The sequence below is a fragment of the Artemia sp. Qi Xiang Cuo genome, chromosome 18, assembly GCF_049724085.1.
Source record: "Artemia sp. Qi Xiang Cuo chromosome 18, ASM4972408v1, whole genome shotgun sequence".
Taxonomy (NCBI): Eukaryota; Metazoa; Arthropoda; class Branchiopoda; order Anostraca; family Artemiidae; genus Artemia; species Artemia sp. Qi Xiang Cuo.
The window spans coordinates 18878499-18904774 of record NC_142811.1 but is presented as its reverse complement, the minus strand read 5'-3'; the positions used below and the strand labels follow the sequence as shown (position 1 = coordinate 18904774).

The 26276-nt window shown below is 35.1% G+C and overlaps 1 protein-coding gene across 1 annotated transcript in view; it reads right to left on the bottom strand.

Annotated features, from left to right (window-relative positions):
• The window catches only part of Hr39 (Nuclear hormone receptor FTZ-F1 beta), a 127502-nt gene that overhangs the window by 45634 nt on the left and 55592 nt on the right, over positions 1-26276 (bottom strand). The window contains exons 4-8 of the mRNA XM_089104604.1: positions 18286-18419; positions 14602-14984; positions 9779-9966; positions 7194-7325; positions 3628-3807 (exon numbers count right to left, since the gene is read on the bottom strand). Of these exons, the coding sequence (XP_088960730.1) occupies positions 3628-3807; positions 7194-7325; positions 9779-9966; positions 14602-14984; positions 18286-18419 (1017 nt within the window). The remainder of the gene's footprint in view (positions 1-3627; positions 3808-7193; positions 7326-9778; positions 9967-14601; positions 14985-18285; positions 18420-26276) is intronic.

The following is a 26276-nucleotide window of genomic DNA, read 5'->3' as shown; positions in this document are numbered from 1 at the left end:
CTGGAGGCTCTGTATAAAGTAGAGGATTAGAGGAGCTACATGTATTGTAGCTCCCGCAAGAGTAATACTTGGCTCCAACTGGATGGTAACGAACAGAAGATTCTTGATGGCAATCCCTGCAAAGAATCCCAATAAAATAATTGTCATATTCAGGGGGCATTGGGGTTGATGCAATCTCTTCATCCCTACTTCTCCAAACGGCATCCATATTCAGCATGGATTTTCGGCAAACAGGGCAAGCAAAGTGGCCACCTTTGACTAGAGCATCGAAACAAGTCACGTGAATAAGATGGCCACAAGAGGGTACATGCGTAAGGATAGTAGACGAATGTATATCTTTGATACAGATTGGGCAATTTCCTCGGGAATTTTGCTCAATGTATTTGTGCTTGTTTCAATTTCCTTTGGTAGGCACATGTCACATTTCGAACAATGAAAGAATCTTTCCTGGCCACCAATCCTACAAATGCCACACCCTGGGCAGTGGTACGGTTTCTTATCTTCTTCGTTGTCATCGAAAAACCAACAATCTGCGCAGAAATACTTGCCAAAAAGGATTTTGCAATTAGAACACTCTTTTTGCACAGGCTGAATTTCCAGACAATTTGAACACTGAACTTTGGTCACACTATTTCTTGTCAATAAATGACTCAGTGGCATCGTGACAAAACCGGCAGCTAAAGATTTTGTCACAGCAAGGAAAAACAAGCTTGCACTTCCTTTTGTAGTGCTCCCACCCTATTAATGAGTCAGGGTTAACAGCCGGCTGTTTTGAAAGAGGATTTGCAGCTTTATCCTGTAGAAATGATACCTCTGGTGCAGTAACAGATGTTTCAGGGACTGGAAGGGTCTCAGAGACAACAGTAGACACTCGTAGATCAGCAATGGGATCGACAGGCATCATCTGATTATAAGGATTAGAAGTTTTGAATTTTATCATGATCATGATATCCAATTCAGATATAGGAATCATCGTTGGGATTATTCTCGGAATAATCTTATTCTTATTATAGTTGGACTTGCGGTGTATTTGTCAAAGGACCAAGAGAAAAAAAGCTAATGTGCAGCAACAGATGTTTCAGGGACTGGAAGGGTCTCAGAGACAACAGTAGACACTCGTAGATCAGCAATGGGATCGACAGGCATCATCTGATTATAAGGATTAGAAGTTTTGAATTTTATCATGATCATGATATCCAATTCAGATATAGGAATCATCGTTGGGATTATTCTCGGAATAATTCTTATTCTTATTATAGTTGGACTTGCAGTGTATTTGTCAAAGGCCAAGAGAAAAAAAGCTAATGTGCAGCAACAGATGTTTCAGGGACTGGAAGGGTCTCAGAGACAACAGTAGACACTCGTAGATCAGCAATGGGATCGACAGACATCATCGGATTAGAAGGATTAGAAGTTTTGAGGATTTGAAGGATTGAAGGATTAGAAAACTTCTAACCAGATTGGAAGGATTAGAAGGAGAGCTCATATCTTCTCTTGAAGTATTTCTATATTTTCTGACGTCCCACAAAATTGATATTCCGACACATGCTATTGAAGCGCCAATTACGTATTGTTTAATCATGTTTTGCTTTCAAGGCTTTTTCTTAGACTAAGTAATTGCATGGAGAACCACAAGTTCTCCATGCAAACTGGCAATTGCAAAAATATTTTTATATATTTTGACGAGGGATTACAACAATTTTAAAACCTTAAAAAAGAATCCCAAAGGTCTGAAGCTTAGTAGAAATCGTTGTTAGAAATTGGACTCCCTGTAATAATCAAATATTTTTGAATAAATTCAGTATAAAAAGACATTAAATTGCCTAAAGAACAAAAAACTGGTAATTGCAAAAATATTTTCATATATTTTGACAAGGGATTACAGCAATTTTAAAACCTTAAAAAAGAATCCCAAAGGTCTGAAGCTTGGTAGAAATCATTGTTAGAAATTGGACTCGCTGTAATAATCAAATATTTTTGAATACATTCAGTGTGAAAAGACATTAAATTGCCTAAAGAACAAAAACTTTTAATTGCAAAAATATTTTTATATATTTTGACAAGGGATTACAACAATTTTAAAACCTTAAAAAAGAATCCCAAAAGCTTTGTAGAAATCGTTGTAAGAAATTGGACTCGCTGTCATAATCAAATATTTTTGAATATATTCAGTATGAAAAGACATTAAATTGCCTAAAGAACAAAAACTGGTAATTGCAAAAATATTTTTATATATTTTGACGAGGGATTACAACAATTTTAAAACCTTAAAAAAGAATCCCAAAGGTCTGAAACTTAGTAGAAATCGTTGTTAGAAATTGGACTCCCTGTAATAATCAAATATTTTTGAATAAATTCAGTATAAAAAGACATTAAATTGCCTAAAGAACAAAAAACTGGTAATTGCAAAAATATTTGTATATGCTTTAACAAGGGATTACAAAAATTCAAAAGCCTTAAAATAGAAAACCAAAAGTGTGTAGCATAGCAGAAATCGTTGTAAGAAATCGGATTTATTGTATAATCAAATATCTTTGAATAGATTTTAGTATGAAAAGACATTTAGTAATATTTATATATATATATATATATATATATATAAACTTATTATAATAATAAAACCATTTAATACATAATAATAGAATTATAATAGAAATGATTCCAATATTCAAAAAGACACAAAAACACAAAAGACATAACAAAATTTAAAGCAGTATCAACTTTTAAAACCAAAGGGAGTTGAAAGCATTAACATAAAGTTATAAGCACGAAGAAAAGAAATGTTCTAAGTAAGAAGAAAAGAAAAGTTATAAGTACAAAGAAAAGTTGTAAGTACGAAGAAAAGAAAAGTTGTAAGTACGAAGAAAAACCCAAATAATTTTTTTTTTTTTTTTTCTAGACCCATCTACCCAAGCCCCTATTCATAACTGGAGACCACGAATTTCTAAAATTATTCATTTGTTTTATTCCCAAAATAAATCAAAAACTTTTAAGGCAGTATCAGACTTTCGTCAGTATTGTCATGTTGAGCCGAGAAGATAAATCAGGAAAATTATTCATTTAGGTTTGACAATAGTTTTCGTTCATAAAAATTCAAGAATTTACATTTTTTTGATTCCCCAAGACAACTAAACCTTCAAAATAAAGCTACACCCAATTCTGTTCTTAGGTTATTTTTTGCGGATTTTTTTACCCAGGTTTCTTTTTTCTTTTTTTAATTTGGCACCCACTACTTCAAAAAAATTGCATAACTTCAAAAATAGTTGTTTTTTTTCAACTAAATTTTTCAATTTTTCACCTAACCAATTTTACCACTTAACCAATTCAAACAATCTCAATTTTTCAATTTTCCCCTAATCAATTGAAACAATCTCAATTTTTTCACCTAACCAATTAAAACAATCGTATTTCATCTCCACTATCCTTGATAGTTTTAATGTTTCTTGGAGCAAAAAATTTTAATTACAGTATCGATACTAAGCAATGTCGATTTATTATCGACTCTAGGGGTTATGAAAAGGCATAAAATTCTACCAAAGGAATGACAATTATTTACTAAGCCTGTGGTTCAAATTTAGAACCCTAAAACAAGGATCAATTCAGCTAAAAAGAAAAGAAAAAACTTACCTTCTAATTTCATTCCAGTTGTAAGGCATTTTTCAAATCGACAAGCAGGACACTTTTTCCTAGTCGCAACAGTGACTGGACAAGAAGCACCTCGCAGACAAACATAATTCTTTTTGTTCTGTACAGTCCGCTTGAAAAATCCCTTGCACGATTCACAAGAAAATATACCATAATGGAAGCCTATAAAAATAATTATCAGAAAGAAGAACAAAATAACTACAAAATCCCTTTTGTTAAGTAGAGTATATATTTTCCTACCCAAAAAGGGCGTATCTCACAAATTCTCCAGAAACACGTCCTTTTGCCGACAGAATATTGTCCTAGAGATCTTTAGTTTCATGCAGGTAAAAAAAAAATAGTCATAATAAATTTAGTAATAATAAAACATCTTTATAAAGAATTTTTATTTATAGATTTTCATAAATAAATAAACTTATTTAAAAAAAAATTCATAATAAATTTAGTCATAAGTTTTGAAACGATACACATGCATCGACCTTCTATTCAAAAGGATTTTTATATCCATGTGCCTTTTGTGAGCAACAATAGTTAATACTAAAATAGAATCCAATTTCTGACACAAACTACATCTTATTATACAGGATGGTGTAACGCACGTATCTTTTGACAAAAGTTGATATAACACACGTATCTTTTGAAAAGTTTATATATACAGAGGCAGTGGCAGAATTGCAACCTAACGTTTTCGATTACCACATAAGAATTTGCTTAATCGATAGATAGCAATGCCGTATGAATAGTGGTTTTAGGGGGATTCGATACCATAAAGAATCAGCCTATCTCGTCCATTATAAACTTGTCTAATTTGTATGGTCGAGCTATTTAAAATTAATTGGGCGGTGTTGCCATAGTATGTATAGCTTGGATAAGTGGGCCGAATAAACGACAGAAAACTAAAAGTCGACATCTACATTCCCTGAAATCTTGTAAAAACCTTGTAACTTCTCTTGTTTTGTGCTGAAGATAGATAAATTTAGTAACTTTTCTGTCTGGTTTCTACCCTATACCAGGCCTTTACAGTACTCATATATGTCCTATAAGCAAAATTAATACAGTATTCTTACCTCAATTCAAAGAATTTGTTGAATTTAACCAGGGTTGCCACCCAGGGAAAATATATATCACTAGATTCTAGTGATTTGTTGGTTGGTTTAGTGATTTTCTAAACCACCTACAAGGGTATCAAGAAGCTAAACTTTGGAAAGGGGGTTCGATCCAATAAATAATCAGACTATATCGTAACGTATAAAATTTTTTAGTTTGTGTGGCCAAACTATTTAGAATTGATTGGTCGGTTTTGCCACAACTTGTAGAGCATGGATAAGCGATCCGAATAAACGACAGAAAACTAAAAGTCGACATCTACATTCCCTGAAATCTTGTAAAAACCTTGTAACTTCTCTTGTTTTGTGCTGAAGATAGATAAATTTAGTTTTAGAGAAACTTATACCATTAGTAAATTTTGTTGTTTCGATCAAACGGAGCAGAATTTGCTTTTTAAAATTCAGGAAAGGACTTTCCCTAAAAACTTTTTAGTATACCTGCTAGGAAAACGCCAGAAATCATCTCAAAAGAAATATCATTTGATCAAATTGATAGTCCTTCAAATTGTCTGTGGTACAACCCCCTTTGATTGAAAACTTTGCCGCACAATTCCTTTTCAATTAAATTTCTTTATTTTTAATTAATCAAAAATAAATTAAATTTATTTTTTATTAAATTTCTTTTCAATAAAATTTCATAATAAAGTCACTAATTCTCAATAGGCTTCAATGATAAGCAGTCCCCTGGGAGATTTCGCAAAACGGACCCTTTACTTTTGAGACAGTCAGCCGACGCTGGGGCTCACGAGATTATACTTAAAGTACCTATTTTGTCTCAAATGGCATTAGTGTTGGTTATTTTGTGGGGCAAAAATGTCCCTTATTTCAGGGAATGAGTTTACGATAATGAGCTAGTCAAAAATTTTGACACTCGAAACGAAAAAAAAAACAGAACAGATATATGAATTAATTGATTTAATTTGACAATGGAACATATTGCCAGCAGCTTGTTTTTTTTTTTAAGTACTGTACATAAGTAGTACTGTACATACAATTTCTATCACAATATGTTCCAGAGAGCCATCACCACATCCGAGATGCGACCCTTATTTAGTACTAAATACTTATAAAGGAAAATTTAAATTTTATAAAAAAAAAAGAATAGCCAGATAAAAGTGACAATGGCGAAACAAATTGATACAAAAAAAGGAAAGAAAACAGAAAAATTACGACTAAAAACAGGGAAAATTGAGGCTATACAGATCTGAATTACCCTTTAAAATCACATAGGCTTAGAAAATGGCTTATTTGTGAATAGTCCCGACCTTATAGTTTCTTTTTTTCTGGGGGGGGGGGGGGGAATTCCAGTATTAATTTTTTCATTTTTCTATTTTTTTAGCTTGATTTGTTGTACTTTTTTTACAATTTTTCAGCGCTGAGGACGGACCAAGAATATCAGTCCCTCATTATTTAGACATTATTACCCTATTTCGTTATTATTTATTAATCTTGTAGTATATCTTATGCATTGGCCGGTTCTGTCCTTAAAATTAACTATATTTCTAAAGTGTAAAGAGCAAGTGAAAAAGAGGCAATGATTATATTATCAATTAGGAAAATATGAATAATTATAAACTAACCCTATATTTTGTCACCGAGACTCTTCATTGCTGGTCATTGGACAAATTGGACAAGGAGCTGCTTATTAGAGGAAGAAGAAGAAATGACTCATAACTAATCTCTATTCTGCGTATTACCAGGGAAAAGCTGCATATTAAGAGGAAAGAAAAGAGGAAGGAGAAGGAAAAGGGAAAAGAAAGAGGCAATGACTAGATTATGAACAAGGAGAATAAGATGTCACAGGGACTGTTCTTTGTCGTACATAGGACAAATTCGAAAAGGAGCTGCATATCAGAAGAAGAAGAAGAAGTGACTCATAACTAATCTCTATTCTGCGTATTAGAAGGGAAAAAGCTGCATATTAAAAGAAGAAACTAACCAGAGATTTCGTCAGAGACTGTTCATTCCCGGATATTGGACAAATTGAACAGTAAGCGGCACATAAGAAGAAGAAGTGACTAATAACTAGCCTCCATTCTGCGTATTAAAAGGGAAAAAGTGGCGTATTAAAAAAGAAGAAGAAAAAGGGGTAATGACTAGAGAAAAAAGAGGGAGAAGAAGAGGAAGGAAAAGAAAAAAGCAATGCTTAGATTATGCACAAGTAGAATGAGATGGATAGTAAACTAACCAGAGATTTCGTCAGAGACTGTTCATTCCCGGATATTAGACAAATTGAACAGTAGACGGCACATAAGAAGAAGAAGTGACTAATAACTAGCCTCCATTCTGAGTATTAGAAGGGAAAAAGTGGCGTATTAAAAAAGAAGAAAAAGAAAAGGGGGCAATAACTAGAGAAAAAGAGCGAGAAGAGGATGAAGAAAGGATAAAAAGAGGCAATGACTAGATTTCCAATTAGGAGAATAAGAAGAATGTAAAACTAACCCGAGATTTTGTCCCCACAAATTGGACAGGGACTGTTAATAAGTTGCTGCCTAGAAACACCAGACTGTGAAGCAGCAAGAGAGTTATGTCCAGGATCAAACTTTTCGTCCGAAAGTTCGCCTGAATTTTCGTCTGAAACAAAAACATAGAATTAGCACGATATATATTTTTCTGGAAGTTTAATGGAGAGGCTTTAAAAAGACCTGATATTTACAAAAAATCACTTCTAATAAGGAAACCAGTCCTGATATACCAGATTAGGGACTGGTTTTGGCACCAAAATCTCTTTGATCCCAAAATTCCAGATTTTGGGGATTTGATCAAGGAAAGTAGAGGGAAAGTACAGCTCTTGAATATCAAAATAGGAAAGCAGATTCAGAAATATTGGTTTCCGAATGAGGGAACCAGTAGGTTTTGAGCAGCCCAAACATAAAGTTTGAAACAGACTGAGTTTATGGCAAAAAAGAAAATTTTGAGTAGTTCATACTCTTTTGAGCATGTTTTATTAGAATAGTTATTAGAAAATTAAGAATAGTAATAAGAATTATCACAATAGTTATTAGAATAGTAATAGTTATTAGAAATTATATTAGTCTTGAGTTATTAGAAAAGTTATAATTCTTGAGTATGAATATTACAACTTAAATTGAGTAAGTTTTATAAGATACTTCGGTACTATTCAATTAGAACTACTCGCCCTACAAAGTCTACTGTATACAATTTTACTTAATAATCTTTTTAAGTTAAAATATCCGCTATCAAAATACAAGATTTACAAAATCTGGAGCCCAGTCAAGAAGATCAATTCTGCCAGTCAGAGCCCTTGGTATCCAGCCTAAAACCCATATACTAATCATATATGTCCACCCAATCAACACTTAATCGATTGATCTAATACGCTTTTCATTAGCTCATTTCAATACGAAGATAATTTTAAATTTCATTTTTTTTTCCAAAACACGCTGTCTCTTTTATCCCTTATTATTCCATACATTGGTGGTGGAGCTAGCAATAAAGATGGAAAATTAATTATCTTAACGATTATGTTGTTATTATATGGAAAGGTCAAAACTCTTTCTCAAGTAGTTCAAGTATGGAATTGCGGATATTATCTCTGCTGCTAATGCGTTCAAATAACAACTAAGGACAAAACTGCTAAGAATAAGCGAAAAGAGAATAGAAAGAGAATAGAATCTTAAGAGAGAAAAAAGAGGAGAAAGAAGAGAAGAGAAAAACGAATAATAAGGGAAGAAAAAGAGGGAACGGAGGGGAGACAAAAGAGGAGAAAGAAAAGAATAAAAAGAGAAATTACCAGACAACATAAAACCATGTGCAGTATCTCTAATAAAACTGTAATTTAAGGGTTCAGAGCCCTCCCCTCCAAACCCCAGTGTGTGTAACTGTTCTAGTGTTAAGCAAATCCAAATTCTAAGAGTTGGCTATTTGAAGACAATTTTTTGGGCTGATAGGTCTCCCTTTTTTTTAAGTTTCTGGGCTGATAGGTCTTACCTTTTTTTACATTAATAGTCTCCCTTTTGTATATTTGAATATAGTATTTTCCAACAGGTCTGTTCAAACATTTCAAAGCAGCGATTGAACCATCACAACGTATGAGCTTGCAACGAAAAACGGGTTATGCCCAAAAGAAAGTAGATAAACGTTGGCTTTTACGCAAAACCATAGCAAAAAACCATTGGTAGCATAAAACAGTGTGCACAGCTCTTGCGCATAAAAAGCGCAAAACTATTCCTTTTTGCACAAAAAATAGCACAAGCCCGTTTATAGCACAAAACCGTGCGCATCGCTCTTGCACCAAAAAAACCGTTCTTTTTTGCACAAAAAATAACAACAAACAGCGCGCTCAACACTCGCACAAAAAAGTACAAAACCGTTTGTTTTTGCACAAAAACGTATCACAAAACCGTCATAACACAAAACAGTGCATATCACTATTGCGCGAAAAAAGCGCAAACACATTCGTTTCTGTGAAAAAACGTAGCTACGTGAAACTAGGGACACTTAGCACTTCATTTTACGTACGCTGAGAGATTATTATAAGTATTAGCATTTTATTAATAGGACGAGAAACAATTTGTACACTTATTTTTACCTTTCCCTAAAAATAATGCACATCCAAGGTCCATAGAGTGATTTCCATTATGGACCTTAGACGATTTCCCCTTTGTATATTTAGCTTTTTAACGATACAGTTGAACAAGCCTTTATCGCAATGCGAAAAAGCTAATTGAATTTTTTAGGGATACATTCAACTTCTGTGATTAATATAATAATGATAATAATAAAAATAATAATATTAACAAAAAATGGACCATAATTTGGCTGCGAGTTTTTCTTTAATCACGGAAATCCCCTGCTGTGGACCTTGGGTGTGCGCTATCTTTAGTGAAAGATGAGTAAGCAAACAACAAATCCACCTAGGGTATTATCCCAATAAACGTTTTTGTAAGATATAGTATTCTTTTTTAAGGTTTTCACCGTATCTAATCTATTATTTTCAGAGCTGAAAGGTAAAATAAAAAATAAATGCAAAAATTCTGCACAAAAAAGCAAAGCAATTCGCCTACCTAAAACATCAAAGGAATTGGACGAAGAAGGTACTGCTAGTCCATTGTAAGATCCGTTTCCATGTTGAACTCCGTACGGATGCCTCATACCCATTTGTGAAGGCTGACCAGACATTCTTGGTAACACAACATGGCGAGGTTGTACCGGACTTTGACTTGGAGAAGGACTTAGTGGACTCGGTGCTGAGCTACAAAAAGAGAAGAAAAATAACCAAAGTCCTTTTGCGTTTTAAAAGTGCTTCTTCAAAAAGGGGTAGGGTTGAATACCCTTTCTGCTTGGTACAATGTACCCCAGAAAAATCAAGAAAATAAAATCTGAAGACCATTTTTCAAGGTTTCAGAGCCAGCTCCCAGGAACTTCCCCTATACTCTGTCCCTCCGATACCACTCTTTCTACTTAAGGGGCGCGCTAAAGTGATTTGGGGCCCCTGTTCTTGAAAAAGGCAAATCGGGGGGACTAAGAGCTCAAGAGTTTCAGAGCGAAAGTGAAAAAAGGGGGAGCGGTTAGAAATAAAATTCAGTAGTTTTTGCACTCTAAAACAATCTAATTTTATCAGAGGACACCTGAAAGATAAGAGGCTGTTTTAAAAGAAACCGATAAAGTTGCATATTTACCGGGTATTATATTAACAAGGGAGAACTTTTTAAAAACAAATATTTTTTTCTTTTTGCAAGAAGATATATGCTCTCATAAGCTTATGATTACGTAGACGAATATGTTAAATTTTTCTATTTAAAAAAAAAAGAAAAAAAGGATTTTTTGGCTTTAAATAATTTATACTTTGTTTTTAATTCCAAACAATAATGATCTAGTGCGAAAGTACGCAACAGAGGAGGAAGGGGGTTAAAAGACAAATTAAAGCGTTTGGAAACTTGTTTGGAATCATTGCAAGTTTTGCAGTGTTTCACCAAAAGTAATTTGTTTTTCATGAATTTAAATTAGTTTGTGGTTTCGTTTTCTTACGAACGAAACTTATTACAGACTGCACCTCACAACTCGTTGGGTTTTCATTTGATTTTGAAAAATTCACAGATCGCAAGCAACAAACAGAATAGATTTTCTGTTACCATTGGTGAATACATATTGAGAAGAGAATCGCTGTGAAGCAAAGAAGGCGCCCCTGGTCCCGTCCTCCATCTCGCCAGACAAAAATATATATTTTCTGTGGGCATCATTTTCTGTATAGCCTAGAAATTATGGGATTCCGATCAGAGAGTATTTGAGTATGTTCATGGAAGAAGAAGAAGAAAAAATCATCTAGCACTACCCAGCAAAATCAAGGTTAATTACGAAAACCAGAAGTACAAAAAAAAAATAATAGTGCTTCTTTTTACTTTTGCTTTGAATTGGACCAATGATACAATAGCAACTTTTGCCAAAAGGGCACAATGTGCATTTTGATGCATCATTATTTTTTATAACTAGCCTTTATTCTACATATTAGAAGGGAAACAAGCTGTATATTGAAAGAAGGAGAAGAAAAAGAACAATGTCATTTAGCACTACCCAGCGAAACCAAGGTGTATGAAAACCTAAATAAAAAAAATAGCGGTGCTTTTTGAATTTGTTTTTGTTGGATTGGACCCATGGTACAATAATAACTTTTGTCAAAAGGACACAATGTGTATATTGGTGACTCAATATTTTTATATCTAGCCTCTATTCTGCATTTTAGCCTATGTTCTGTGTACTAAACTAGTCCTCCTCTTTCATAACCAATAAAAAACAGTTTAACAAAAAAAATCACCTTCAAGATAATTCCAGGTTGGATCCAAGAAACATATACTTTAAATATAAAAAAACAAAATTCAACTCGTTTTGATTTTTCTATTTCTACTAGGTGAAGGTGCACTACAGCTGTACTAGTGAAAGCCGGGCTTAATAATTCCCACAAAACCCATGCTTTAGCACCGAGCTTTCTTCTCTTATCACTTTCCCGTGCTCTTTGGGGTAGCCAAGACCATTTGAGTGATGAGAGGGACTTTAAAAGCAGTTTTGAGAGCATAGCAGATATTAAAAGTTTATCTAAAGGCACTTTTTATGCATTGACATGAGCTTATCAATCCATGCCACTTTTAAACCCATGATCTAAAAGTGATCTAAAAGAACACAAAAACAAAGATTCAAACCTCTTAACATATTACGTTGCTTTATGCAATGCTGGAAAGGTAAATTCAAACCTTAAACCTCATGTACCGTTTCACCGTGGTGCTCGCTGTGGATCCACGTCTTCGCCATTGTCACGCTCTCTTTCCATTTTTCAATGCACTAGATCCACACCCCTTCTGGCCATGACCTAGGTTACTCTCAACTGAAATCAAGGTCTGCAGGTATGTAGATATGACTTATTTCGTTTTTTCTCATTATAAGATTCAAGATTCATTTAATGAAACAGTCTTCATGATTATGGCCTAAGCCACAACTCAATTACGTTATTTTTTTTTTACAACATCAATAAATTACAAGGTGGATCAACTACGAATGATTAAATTCACTGACAAAAGAAGGAATAAAAGAGTTTGTAAAACGATTTCGTTCCTGTTTCAGGTTGGCAGACGGTTTGTACAAGGAGGTGGAAATAATGAATGGTGTTTCTAAATCGCGAGTAGCGAGTGCCAAACTTGAGGATAAGTTCGTATCTTCGTTCACGGAGAGAACTTTTTTAGCACCTTGAGAGCAGATTCATGAGATACATAGTTTTTACCAAGTATGATTTTGCAGCACGTTTCTGCACGGTTTCAATGTCTTTACTGAGATATTTATATATTATGAACTTGAGGGCCCCAGACCAGACAAGCGTCTTAAGTAATGGCCGCACATAGCACATATGAGCTAATTTGAGTTATATTGCAGAAAAATCCAGCCACCGTAAAGTAAACAACAATCTTAGGGCGTAATTTCCTTTATTTACTAGGTTTGTGGGCTAACATGAGGGCTAAAGAAGCAGTCTGAGCTAAAAGTGACACCGATTATAACTGCGGTTAAGCTAACTGGGTACCATGAGTCAGGACAGGGGAGATCACGCTTTAAAAGGTTGAACTTCATCACTTTTGTTTTATTCTCGTTGATTTGCAGCCCATATGCGTCACACTGGCCGACGGAAGTCGTTTGAGGTCACTACTGAGCTACAGAATGACTTGGTATTTCAGCAGGATGGATAAGTCATCGACGCATTTAAAAGGATCCTTAACTCCCGAAAGCACCTAATTTATCACCGCTAGAAACAGTAGGGCTGTAAGTTGTGTGCCTTGAGGTACACCGCATGTTACTCGGCCCAATTCGAGTCGAGATCTCCCGGGAAAAGCGCATAAACACGCTCATAACGACCACAAAAAAAAAATCAATAACAAATAGCAGAATTGGCTTTTGCATCCATCGCCTTTAAGTTTTGACAGTGATAATATGACAGATTAGGTCAACGCTTTAAGATGATCAGCTAAAACAAGTATCAGTAAAAGACGTTGACAGTAAAACGATATCGTTAACAGTAAAAACGATAATCAGTAAAAAAATAAATGCATAATATTATTTCTTTGATCTAGCCATTCGGTTATTAGGTGGAATAAAATTACCACATAGTGAGTAGTGCTACTTACTTTCAGACTACCGTGCTGAAATATGTCAACGGAAGAACTAATTTGAGAAAGAAGTTCGAGGTAAATGAACGATTCAGTCACTTTGGCTAGGTTGGGAGTAATCGAGGTCAACCACAGCTGGTCACAAGTTTTTGGACCTTTGATTTTGGGTATAACTTGAACGTATGCCTTCTTCAATGCCTGAGGAAATCTTTGAGAATCAGAGAAATCTGGCCTGGATAACTAGATATTCAATCAGTACCTGACCGGCCAGATTGGTGACAATAAGATCCAGTATACTACCGCTTGGGTGGTTTGGAATATTTACGATTTGCTTTAAGTCAAGCATAGATGAACGCAGGCGTAGTATATTGGTGACGAAAATTGTCGGTATTCGTTTGAGGGTATTGTATTAGTTCCTTCCAGTTCTTAGCACTTTCAGGTTAGTAAACAACGGCTATTATGATGCAGGAGAATTGTCTAGAAACAAAGCAGGGTTTACACTCAGCCCAGATAACTTCATAGCATATTTTAAAAATGTTTAGTCAAAGAAGCCTACTTTTCATTTAGAAGGACAGAAAAACACAAGATTTAAATTTAAAAAAAGACAAAACCAATTATAAACAAGATTACAAGGATAGATAATAATTAGCATCTAAGAAGTTTCATTTGAAGGGTGACAATTTTGGCACATTATTAACAACGATTTGAATTTGTTATAACAGTGTGTGAAGTGTAAGTCTAAATTTGACGAAAATGTTAGCACTTTTTTAATTACAGCAACTCATTGACCTAACAATATATATATATATATATATATATATATATATATATATATATATATATATATATATATATATATATATTTTTTTTTTGTTTTTTTTTTTTTATATATATATATATATATATATATATATATTGTGTGTGTGTGTGTGTGTGTGTGTGTGTGTGTGTGTGTGTGTGTGTGTGTGTGTGTGTGTGTGTGTGTGTGTGTGTGTGTGTGTGTGTGTGTGTGTGTGTGTGTGTGTGTGTGTGTGTGTGTGTGTGTGTGTGTGTGTGTGTGTGTGTGTGTGTGTGTGTGTGTGTGTGTGTGTGTGTGTGTGTGTGTGTGTGTGTGTGTGTGTGTGTGTGTGTGTGTGTGTGTGTGTGTGTGTGTGTGTGTGTGTGTGTATATATATATATTATTATTATATATATATATATATATATTGTAACTATAAATATTACTATATGTATGTATATATTACCTATAACTAGAACCACTGTACTGTGAAAACTGTGATGCATCCGAATTATTCCTTGACAAATTAGGGCTTGGTAAATGAGAAAAGGGGGAGCTAAGACTACTTCCAGACCGTTGATGTCTCGATACACTCGGACTCGCCGTTGGTGAATAATAAGCTGAATGAATTGCACTATCTGGTGATGGTGTTGCTGGATGGAGAGGTAAATGCGGCCTCATCGGATGGCGGGTGATTAATGGGCTGGCAACCGGTGTTGTTAATACGGTGATAGGTCTTACGCGAAGAGAGCCAATAAATTCTGGCAGAGTTGTTGGGTGATGTTCAACTGGCTGTTTTGGACTTGTTGGCTGTCCCAGATCCATCGTCATGTCATCTGGTAGAGGTCGCTGGAAATTGAACAAAATTGAAAAACCGGATTTTCACACATCCCTACGCATTATTTTTTTTTTGGGGGGGGGGGTCAACAGAAAGAGAGAAATAACAAGATGAATTTACTACAAAATGTTACAAAATCTTTACAAAAGTCCACTAACCGTCCAATCTTTGCATATTAAGTTCTTTCTTTTCTGTATCTTAAGTGTTTCGTTTATCAATCGAAAAGGCGCTAAATGGCTTTAAATTGTCCTTTAAAATGGCTTAAAGTGGCTAAAAAGTGTCCACATTATTGAAAATAATTTTTATATGGTGGATTATTTACTAACTGAAAACTAACTATCTTTGATGCTTGAGAAAGCAATTAAATACCAAAAGATTAAATTCAAGGAGCAAACTAAAATCTTGCATTCCTGTAATATTTACTTTTCATCCAAATCGGAAGATTTTTAGCCGTTTTTCTTTATTTTTGTTTATTTTTTTTTTTAAATTCCTCCCTCGAATAAATACATGTGTACGTACATTCAATGGAGCACATACGAGTAGAGTAGGACGTGTACATTTGTATATTTTAGTATACAAATAATATAGTATATAATAACAACATAGCATACAGATAATAACATGTTGCATACAAAGAATACACACATAGTATACAAATAATAATAATATAGTGTACAAATAATATATACGTAAGAAATACAGCTCCTTCCTACACATTTATATATATATATATATATATATATATATATATATATATATATATATATATATATATATATATATATATATATATGTATATATATATATATATGTATATATATATATATATATATATATATATATATATATATATATATATATATATATATATATATATATATATATATATATATATATATATATATATATATATATATATATATATATATATATAATATATTATACTTAGTGTTCTTTTTTCTTGTTTTTCCCCTTTAATCCGCTTATATTTTTGTATAGCAGGCTTCAATAAATTATTACTATTATTATACAAACAATATACACAGATAACTGAAATGGATTTGCAAGAGCGGATCCAGTATTTTTGTTCGGGGGGGGGGGTGTGCGATTTTTTCCCTTCCCTAAAGGTACTTTCGTATTTAAAGGCATTTATTAGACTTATTTTTGATTCAGTCAAAAATTTCGGGGGGAGGGGGTTCAAACTGGGTAACCCGCCCCCCTGGATACGGACTTGTGGATTTGTTCTGAAAAAAAAACATCGAAAGATAAATATCTAGTAAATAATTATGATATAGTAAACGTATAGTATTCATGAAAATACCCTAGTTCCCCTCCCCCCTCTATAGTTTGAAAAATAGCTTTTTGGGGGTATTTTCATTGAAAGATGCCTTTTTGGTATTTTCACTGAACAAACGGAAAAAATAATAAATTTCCCCCCCCCCCCTCCGTAGATTTAAAAACATGCATTTTGCTACCCCCCCCCCCCTATGTTTTTGTGAATTCGTGAATAAGTCCAAAGAAAGGAAAAAGATGAAAACGTCAGCCTAGAGGAAACCTCGGCTCTGAAAATACAGGGGTTACTTGAGAATGGTTTAAAAAGGCAGGCCTTTCCAAAACTAACACACAAGTATTGGTCCAATAAGAACATTATACTTACTCCCACCGTTTGCCCGTGCCATTTAACCAAACACTTGGAAAACTATAGGTTTTACCGTTCGCCTTCAAGTCCAGGGGACTTGTTGATCATGTGTCAATCCTATGAAACGGTATTTCACCTTTAGACTACTAGCGGTCAAGCCTATTAGGCGTAGGTTTCACTTGTTCGCCGCCTGTGAGTCCAAGCAAATTCAGTCCCAGATTTTGTATACAAGTCCAGTGGACATTGTCAGTCGCGCGTCAACCCAAAATCAATTCAATCTTTCATCTCTTAGTTCTATGACTATCTACCTTAGTTCTGGCCTAGGAATGACATATGGACGTATGATAGACAGACTTATCTATCAACAAATGAAATGACATCATTTTTATACAATCCTAAAAAGGGGCTGGGGGCTTATCTGGGATAAACCTAAAAGGGCTTATCTGGGATACGCCTAAAAGGGCTTATCCCAGATTTGCCTCTCAATCACTCGGACTATCTTTCTTGGGGTTTTTTTTCTACAATTAGCCACGTCTTGATGCCTGCAAAATACTTGATTTTGCTCAACGTTATAACTCAACGTTATAAAGAATCCTCTATGTTATAAGGAACTTAAAACACATACTTATATATCTATCATTTAATATATTTCACGGATCAAGTCCATTTCAAATCGTTTATTAAGAATAGATTTGGCGCTTCAGGGACTAGTCTCAAAGCTTAGTGAAACAAATAGTACGCGGCAAAGTAACTAATAATTTAAAATAGAAAATCATTGGTTATTATCAGTCGAATTTTAATACACCCTAATTATTCAAATTCTGCTCTCAAAAATATGAAAGAAAATAAAATTTTTGGCAAGACTTGAATAGGTCTTACGTTGTCAATTTTAAAGAAGGCATGGGTTTCCCATTAGAAAACAATACTAACCGACTCCTCGATTACCCTCCAACAAATAAACACCCTGTTTCAAAGACATTTTGGAAATGAAAACTTTCATGAGGTCATCTTTACTTTTTTTTCTTTTTTCCGTATTTCTAAATTATTCAAACAAAAAAAAAGCTGAAATCACAGGCACAGAAGAGCAATTTGTGCTTTACTTACGACGAATTCAAATATTTCCCTTTTTTTCAGAAACCTATGAAGAGTCCGTCATTACAAGAAGTTGATAGGTTTTAAAACTGCAGGAGAATGTTACTATTACAGAAAGAAGGACATTGTAAAAAGAGGACGAATATGCCAAAAGAAATAAGTAACCAGTAGAAAAAACAAAATATAGCAAGGTGACCAGACCTGTGGTATAAGACAGCAAAATAAGAAAGAGAGCAAAGAGGCAAAGAGAAGAGAGATGTCGTGCTCTCTATGGGCAAAAGAGATTCAAAGATACGTTTCTTAATTAAGACAAAGTGTAAAATAAATCTATATCAGTTTTACACTCATTAGGTCAAGACAAAAGATTCTGTATAAAACCATTAAAACTTTAATCAAATGATATTCTGTACAATGTTTGGAATTGCTTTATTTAGATGCACCGTACACCCCTGAACATTGTCTTTTCGACGAGTCGGACCTGAAAAGGTTTTCCAAGCCAAGTAATTTCGAACTGCAAGCTTAAATTTCAAAATGAATGCCTAGATGACCAAGCTGTGGAGGTAAGCAGAGAAAATACTTACAGTGTCTTCCTCATCCGATAGTTCACCTTCCCAGCTCATGGGTCTTTCCTTTTCAAGCCCCTGTTCAGGACTCATCGGAACCGGACTGGGTCCACCGCTCTTCCGGGATAGGTCCACGCCAATTCCAATAAAGGCTGCAAAAGAAATACAAAATTATAGCTTATGAAATTGTAAATAAGATTTAAAACAACCTGAACAAGCGACAACTTAGGCTAGACTCCTAAGTGGGAGCATCCTCATAGGAACCCAGCCGATCTTGCGCTAGGTTGGTCTGACTAAAAGAATGCCTGCTCGGGAACTGCAAAGGATAACGAATCTCATTCCGTTTGTGATTCGTTTTCCGTCAGCGCACAGAGCAGGGTGGCACAGAGCGGGGTATTTTCCATGGGGGGGGGGGGGGATTTTCCGGAGGAGGGTATTTTCTGGGGGGATATTTTCCGAGGGGGGACGGCTAGAACCCAGAGCAGATTATGTAAGCTAACCAAACTTTCAAAGGATTTAGTCAGTTTCGCAACTCCGTTGCTTTAGCCGAGTCCTAAATTGATTAGTAGTAGTAGTATCATATTAACGACGCTTCTTGAATGCTAAGGACCTTGCGTGTGATGCTGCAGCTGGGTCCCGTATTACTAAACGGAGATCAAACCCACTGCGCCACTACAGGACGACCTAAATTGGTTTTATAGCCAAAATCGGCAAATCAGAACATTTGTCCAGCTTCTAAAGTTTCTGAGTTTGACTTTATAGTTGAGTTTGACTTTGCCGCAATTTAAAAAAAAAATGTCCACCAAAGAAACATACCCATCACTACAATTTCTGAGAGTCTCTGAATTTCTGATATTTCAATTCCACGGATTGATAAATTCTGTTTCTGAAACATATGTTTTAATCTATTACTTTGCAAGTATATGGGATATGACAGTTCCAGAAACTAGACTAAGATAATTGCAAAAATGAACAAGGTAGAGAAACAAGCATTGGTGTCAATTGGGCAACTTTCGCCCCTCTAGATTTTGAAAATGACTTTTACGGTATTTTCACTGAAAATAATTTTTTGGTATTACAATTGCAAAAATTGAAAAAAAATTGCCCCCTCCCTAGAATTTCACAAATACATTTTGCCCTCCCTCCAATTTACGAGAATTGACGTGACTGAAAACAAGCTCAGGAGAGGGATGGGGCAAAACAACATTTGGGTCCGTATCACCTCAAGATGTCATGATTATAAAAGTATTCCTTATGGTGCTCACATGATTTGCCAGTTTTTTTTTTCCATTTTCGAATTCTTCCCCTTCCAAAATTAAAATCATGCATAAGTACCTGGTAGAAGAATGGGCTGGAGTTTTTAGAAGATGCAATGCAACATTTGAAGAAAAGATGTTTAAGGAAGCCCTGCTTGAACCATACTATTGATTTCACTTTAACTTTTTATTATACTAGAGGCCTAAAATGCAGTGGCGCAGGTTGTTTTTTTGGAATCACTTGTTTTCATATTTTTTCAGTATTTTAAAGCGAAAATCCTTCTCCTATTTGATGTCCATATAACAAGACAATAACCTTACGCAGAAAATCGCACGTTTCAGCAATTGTATTAAACAAAAATAATTTTCATTCGTTTTTTTTTAAATAACTAGTGGTATTTGTGTTGTGTTTGCGTGGTCTTCGCAAATTACTTTGTGTTGATCCAACAATCTACAAAAACAAACAGTAAATAATGAGGGACTCTCACTAATAGAAACGCAAGACTAAACAATGAAGTTTTTATTCTAGTCTATGCAGAATCTACTATTATCTTAAATATACAGAATTCGTTAAATTTAAATTTGTCCATCAAATTTTATTGTCATATGAAAATTTGTGTAACAAATAAAAGAAATAAAGACCCTGAAAAAAGGGCTGTGATATCGACGAAAATATCCAATAAAATTAACATGCTTACGAACACTAAAGTATGTTTCATGTGGAACAAAAAATATGCATTTTACACATATATGTATATATATATATATATATATACATATATGACAGAAAATATCAAAGGACTCATTTAAGCACCTCTTCCTAATTTCAGGGGTTCTTGCAGCAATACAAAAAAAAAAAAAAAAAAAAAAAAAACGTTGAGGTATATACTCCCTGAGAACTTGCGGTTTCGTGAGAAGCTGTAACTTGGGCTGAAAAGAGAAGTTAGTTACATAATTGGTTTCACTAATTTTTGATCTAATTACGACATTATTCACGCTTTTTTTTGAGAACGATTTAAACTTGAATAAAAGTACAAATGAAAAACATTCTGTAAAGAAGAAAAAACGAGGCAATATCTGCATATTGCCCAGCACTGTAAAGCTCTTACTCGCTGTTTGCGTTGCGCGCAGACAGGGCATTTAAAGAAGCTGGAAACCCCCTATCAAAATAACCTGGATAATGTACCATGCAGCCAAGTTGACTATCCTTATTACAGCTATAAATTTCATGTCACACAATAACTTATGGACCTCCTAAAATGACCACTAATTTACGTGTTACATTATGGAATATCAATGGAGGTGCTTCAGTGAAATTACCAATAAGCCAAACTCTATGTGAGACAAATGACATTCTCTGCCTACAAGAGCACCTTCTCACTGCCGACAGTCTATATTTGTTGAGCAAGACTGGTTCTACTGTCGTAATAAGTCGTGTCGCTAGACACTCCAGGGCTGGTCAACCGAGTGGGGGTACTGCTAATACTGCTAGAAGCGTCCTCATGCCGGAACACTTTCGTGGCAGTGACTATTTTAGGGCAGTCAAACTTCAGAATTGTATGGTGATCTAAATGTATTTACCCAACGATTATCGTAATGCTACATCAGACAGACAATTTGATCAAGCATGCCGCCTAGTCAGTTCCCTCGTGTCTGATTGTGAAGTGCAAAACCTAGCAGTAATCCTTGTTGGTGATATAAACTGTAACCTTTTTGACGACAGTAGCAGTCGTGCAAATATTCTGAACAGTATGTGTCCTCAGCTTTTGGCGGTCGAGAATACCCAATGTTTCACATATATCCATAACTCTGGCAGTACCTCTTCTCTGGACTTTTTCATGAGTTCCCAGAATGTAAAACCAGACAAAGGATCCTCACTTATCTCCACTTTCCGTAACTCAGACCATATGCCTATCAGTAGCCTATCCTCCTTTTTTTTAAAAAGGAATAATATGCAGATATTTCGATCGAAAACGATCGACTCGACTTCGATCGACTGGAATTATTTTCCTTTTTTCTTCTTTAGATAATTGTTTTAATTTTATCATGATTAGCCAGTGTGGTCTTAGAAATAATTTGTGTATAAAAAAGGAGGATTTTTTTTTCTTTTTGTCGCATATTAAATCAGGGTTTTCAACTTATTTTTCAATATAAAAATACGGTACTTGTTTAGAATCCAGAAAACACGCGAGAAAGACCGCATCGAAATTTCAGACATTTAATGAAAAATAGGTTTTCGCTGCCTTGTGAGGTATTGCTCATTTCGTGACAAAGATTTAAACTTTAGTTTTTTGGGGTTGAATGGGCAAAAAAAGGTACCTAGGTTAGGATAAGTTACGTATTTAATATTCGCTATGCTTTACCCCCACCCCACCCCCCTAATGTGCAAATATATATCCGAATTTTGTTCATAAACTATTATATTTTCATCTACTTTTGTATTATTTCATTAGCATTAAAGAAACTTCACTTCTCGCGTGTTTTCTGGATTCTAAATAAGTAGGCAACCAAAAATACTAATCAAATTTCAAAAATCCAACTCCGCAGATAGAGCCGAATCTCAGCTATCGAATGACAGCAAAATTTTCGTTTTACGTTGAAACATTAAAAGTGAACAACTACACTACATAACTACAAAACATAACTATACAACTACATAACTACAAAAAACTTGCATAGGGAACGCAAATCTTAAACTGTGCAAAAACCAAGATGTACAGACTTAAAACCACAGTTGTAAGCCCCTGACCCCTACCAATAGGAATATATTCCGATCCTAGCACCAATTAACCAACCTAACCCATCACCAATAAATATGGGTTTAAGGAGGCAAAGGTGGCACGTTGCACAAAATTTCCCCCACATTACGAAATTTATTTTTGTATCCAAGATCTTTATTCGGAGGGGGGGGGTACAAAAAAACTTTTAAAAACACATCAAAAATTTGTTTATATGCATTTTTGTTATGTTTCTACTAGTCGGACAGAAATTCAGCAGGTAGGGGTTTAAACTCCGTAACCTCCCTCCTGGACACGGCCTTGGTGAGGGGGCAACTCCACGGTACTCCCTTTTCTTCGGCCACTGACAATAATACACAAATCTTTCAACAACAATACCCAAGAGATTGAAAAACATAAAAGAAGACGAAAATCAAGAATAGCTAATACCATAAATGGAAGAGCCCCAATCAAGACAAGCCAACGGGAATGATTAAAAATTGACAAAAGGGACTTGGGTATTTTAAGATTACAATGAGGACGGGTGGCACCTGTCCAAATCCAAGGCCCATCAACGACCTTCTCTGACGTCACCGACTCCAAATATGCGGTATCAGGAAATGACTAGATAAGGTATTTCTTTAGTTCAACATACCTGCTTCACGAGAGGCAGTTACGAAAAAATCAATTACAAAAAGCAATAAGACAATGTTGCGAAAACATCAGGCTCACACGTAAAACTTCTTGTGGTGGGGGCTGGGGGGGGGGGGGTAGAACACTTTTGTCAATAAAGCACAAATAACACTTTAGCCTTTAGAGGGGTCAGGAGGCGGTAGCCTTACTCATATTTACGGTTAGGTTTTAAGTTTGGCTTCATCTTATTTTCTGTTTGTTTCAGGATTCATCCACAGCAGTATTTTTTACCTTAATTTTTTAGGTAGTCATTTTAATTTTGGTTCGTTTTGGGTTTGATTAATTCATTGATTCATGTTTGAACTATTTATATGACTTAATTTCTGCTCGCTTTACATATTCAAAGGGTTCATTACTGTTCTTTGAAAAAAAAAATTGAAATAAAATTTCTGAATTAATTTGAAAAACAAGTCAAATTTAACCATACACATGATGTAGCCTACTATGTCAAATGATAGATTATCGGACACAGAAAAATATTGGACATATTTTCTGATATTGCGAACTGATAAAACCTTGCGTAACTCCAAATGGTGATCGGTAAAAGCCTATCTTTGGTTTTCCAAATCTACATTTTTAAAAAAAATGTTTGTTAGGCTTTTTTTGGGCCCCGTTTGGCCTAATACATTTTGTTTATATTAGGTTCCCCTTTGACAGGGACGAAAGTAAGTTTCAAACTAGTCAGGGACAACAAGTTTTTCAGCCCATTTCCAGTCCCCTCTAACACTTTCCCTACCAACAAAATGTGTGGCTCCCTTATCCCAGTCCATGATCCTTGAAAATTCCAATTCAATGAGGAAAAAGCTTGTTGGCGCTTTGTAGAGCCACTTTTTCTGATAAAACGATATTTTTTCGACATTTTGGGGAATGGAGCTTAACGCAGTGGTTTCAGACAAAGGTTTCTAGCCAATCGAAACAAACGTGAGCCAAATCAATACTGTACCCCGGCCTATATTGTTTCTATGCATAAGAGTTGTTTTAGCCAAGTAACTAACGGGTGGAGTTTCAAGCCATTCAAAAAAGCGTTTTTTGCCCTTTTCTGTGGGCACTGATATCTTTCCCTTTCTTCTTGCAGGCTCGGGCCTTTTGAACGAAGGACTTAACGATACAAGTTTTGAGCTGATCAGAAAAAAATTGGCGCTTATTAGGACCATTTTGGGGTACCGGGGGGACCGTGTCCCTAAACTATTTATTTTGCATTAGATTCACTTTGGCCCAGTTTCGAACTAACCAGAAAAAAAGGGTTTTGCCTATTTCCAGGCTCTATAATACTTCTCACCTTCCCAAAAAAATGCTTGGTATCCTAAGCACAGGCAACGATCGTTAAAAGATTTCAACCAATTGCAAAAAAAAGGCCTTTGGACCATTTTTGAGCTCCATATTTGTGCGTGTTTGCGCCCCAACTAAAATAAGATTTTCCATTCCTTCTCAGCCCCATATTTGGGAAACCAAAATTTCTCCTGAATTGTTTGCTTGTGTATTCGGTTCCCCGTGGCCCTATAACCTTGAAAAATAAGTTTCAAGCCGATAGCCAAAAAAAGATAGTTTTTGAGTATCGGTTTGATAATTAACATTCAGTATTAATCGCCAAGCCGTTCAGAAAAAGTTTTCGGTTTTTTTCGTCTTTGTGTTAGGCCCCGTTTTTAGGAAAATTCGTTCTCTATTTTCCTTCTACATTGGGAATCACCTCAGCCCTACGAATTCAAGAGAGAAGATTTGACCCAATCGAGAAAATAGGGGAGGATTTTTGGGGGAGGATCGTACCCCAAATCATTTTTTTATACTTGGTTTTTCTTGGCCCAAGGACTTACGGTTGTAAGATTCAAACTTATCAAGGAGGAATGTTCCTCTTAGGCCAGGAATCCTGAAAGTATCGATATAATCGGACACCCAAATCAAAAGGAGGCAAGATCAAACATGCCTTTTTTTCACTATAAAACCTACCTGTAAGCAATTGGTAATTTGCATTAGTTAGGGATCTTACTCCGGTTGTGGGACCCTTTTTATCCCCGTAGGCATTTTTTTTTATCTTCTGGTCACTCTGAACGAAATGACTGTCTCGGAAATGGATCCGATATCCTGGGGGGTCACATGGGGTAACAGAAAAAAGAGCAAGGGAGGGAGGGTGGTTACCCTCCTATCACTATCCCCTTGCCAATAAAAACGTGGATTCCTTATCCCAGGCAAAAATCCTTGAAAGTTTTAAGCCAAGAGAACGGGACACTGAAGGTCAAGGCCGTTCTTAACCCTTAGAAAGAATACTAAAACTTTCAATTTCTAGTTTATTGAGCCCCTCGCAATTTTTTAACCTTTAACCTGTCATAGAAAGTGGTCGGGAAAAAAACGGTACTTACGTATTATATGGGCCTTTCAAAAAAGTCAAGTTTGGTTAATGCTAATGAAATAAAATAGGATGAATATATAATCGTTTATAAACAAATCTGGGCTATATATTTGCACATTAGGGGGGAGTGGAGGGGAAAGCATAGCATATATTAAATACGTAACCTAACCTAATCTAGGTACCTCCCCCCCCCTAAACCCCAGGGAGCAGCAGTTTAAATATCGTAAACGCAATGAAAACCACACTTGCATTGCATTGCTCTATAGCGGTCTCTTGAATTAACCCGTCTGGCGGGTTTTCCGTGACTGATTTCCTTGTAAAGGCCCATAGATAGATAGATAAATAGATTTATTTTCCATATATCAGTAAAATAATTACATAACAATCTACAAATCCCCACAAAGGCTCCATGGCCTGTAGGAGGGGGATTATGAAAAGATCAAATAAACATTCAACATTTAAACGCTTAAGATTTAAACAATATAAACATAACATTAATATTTAAACATATACTAAATAAGCATTTGAACTTTTAACATGTAAAGCATTTGCTTCATAAAACGAAAAAAGGAGAGTTCACTAAATAAGCTTTATCAAACTACAGTGAATCACAACATCTATATACATATGTATATATATAAAAATAAAAGAAATAAATAAATAAATAAATGAAAAAAAAACTATTGGCAGCAGGCAAAAGTAAATAAAATTAATCACATGAAAACAAATATTTTTTTACTGGTCTTTTGAAGGTGCCAAACGAGTGGCATTCTCGAGCCGAATCCGGGAAGGGTGTTCAATGTCAAATGACACGCAACAAGAGGATTAAAATCGGATCTTATTGTTGGTGTATGGGGAATTTGGATATTTAGAGAGCTACGGAGTTGATAATTTGACCGATCAGATACAAAAGAAGACGCAAACCTAAGGGACCTAGGAATATCACCATGGAGCTGAAGAAAAGCGAAAGACGCACAGGAAAGAATATAAAGTTTTTTA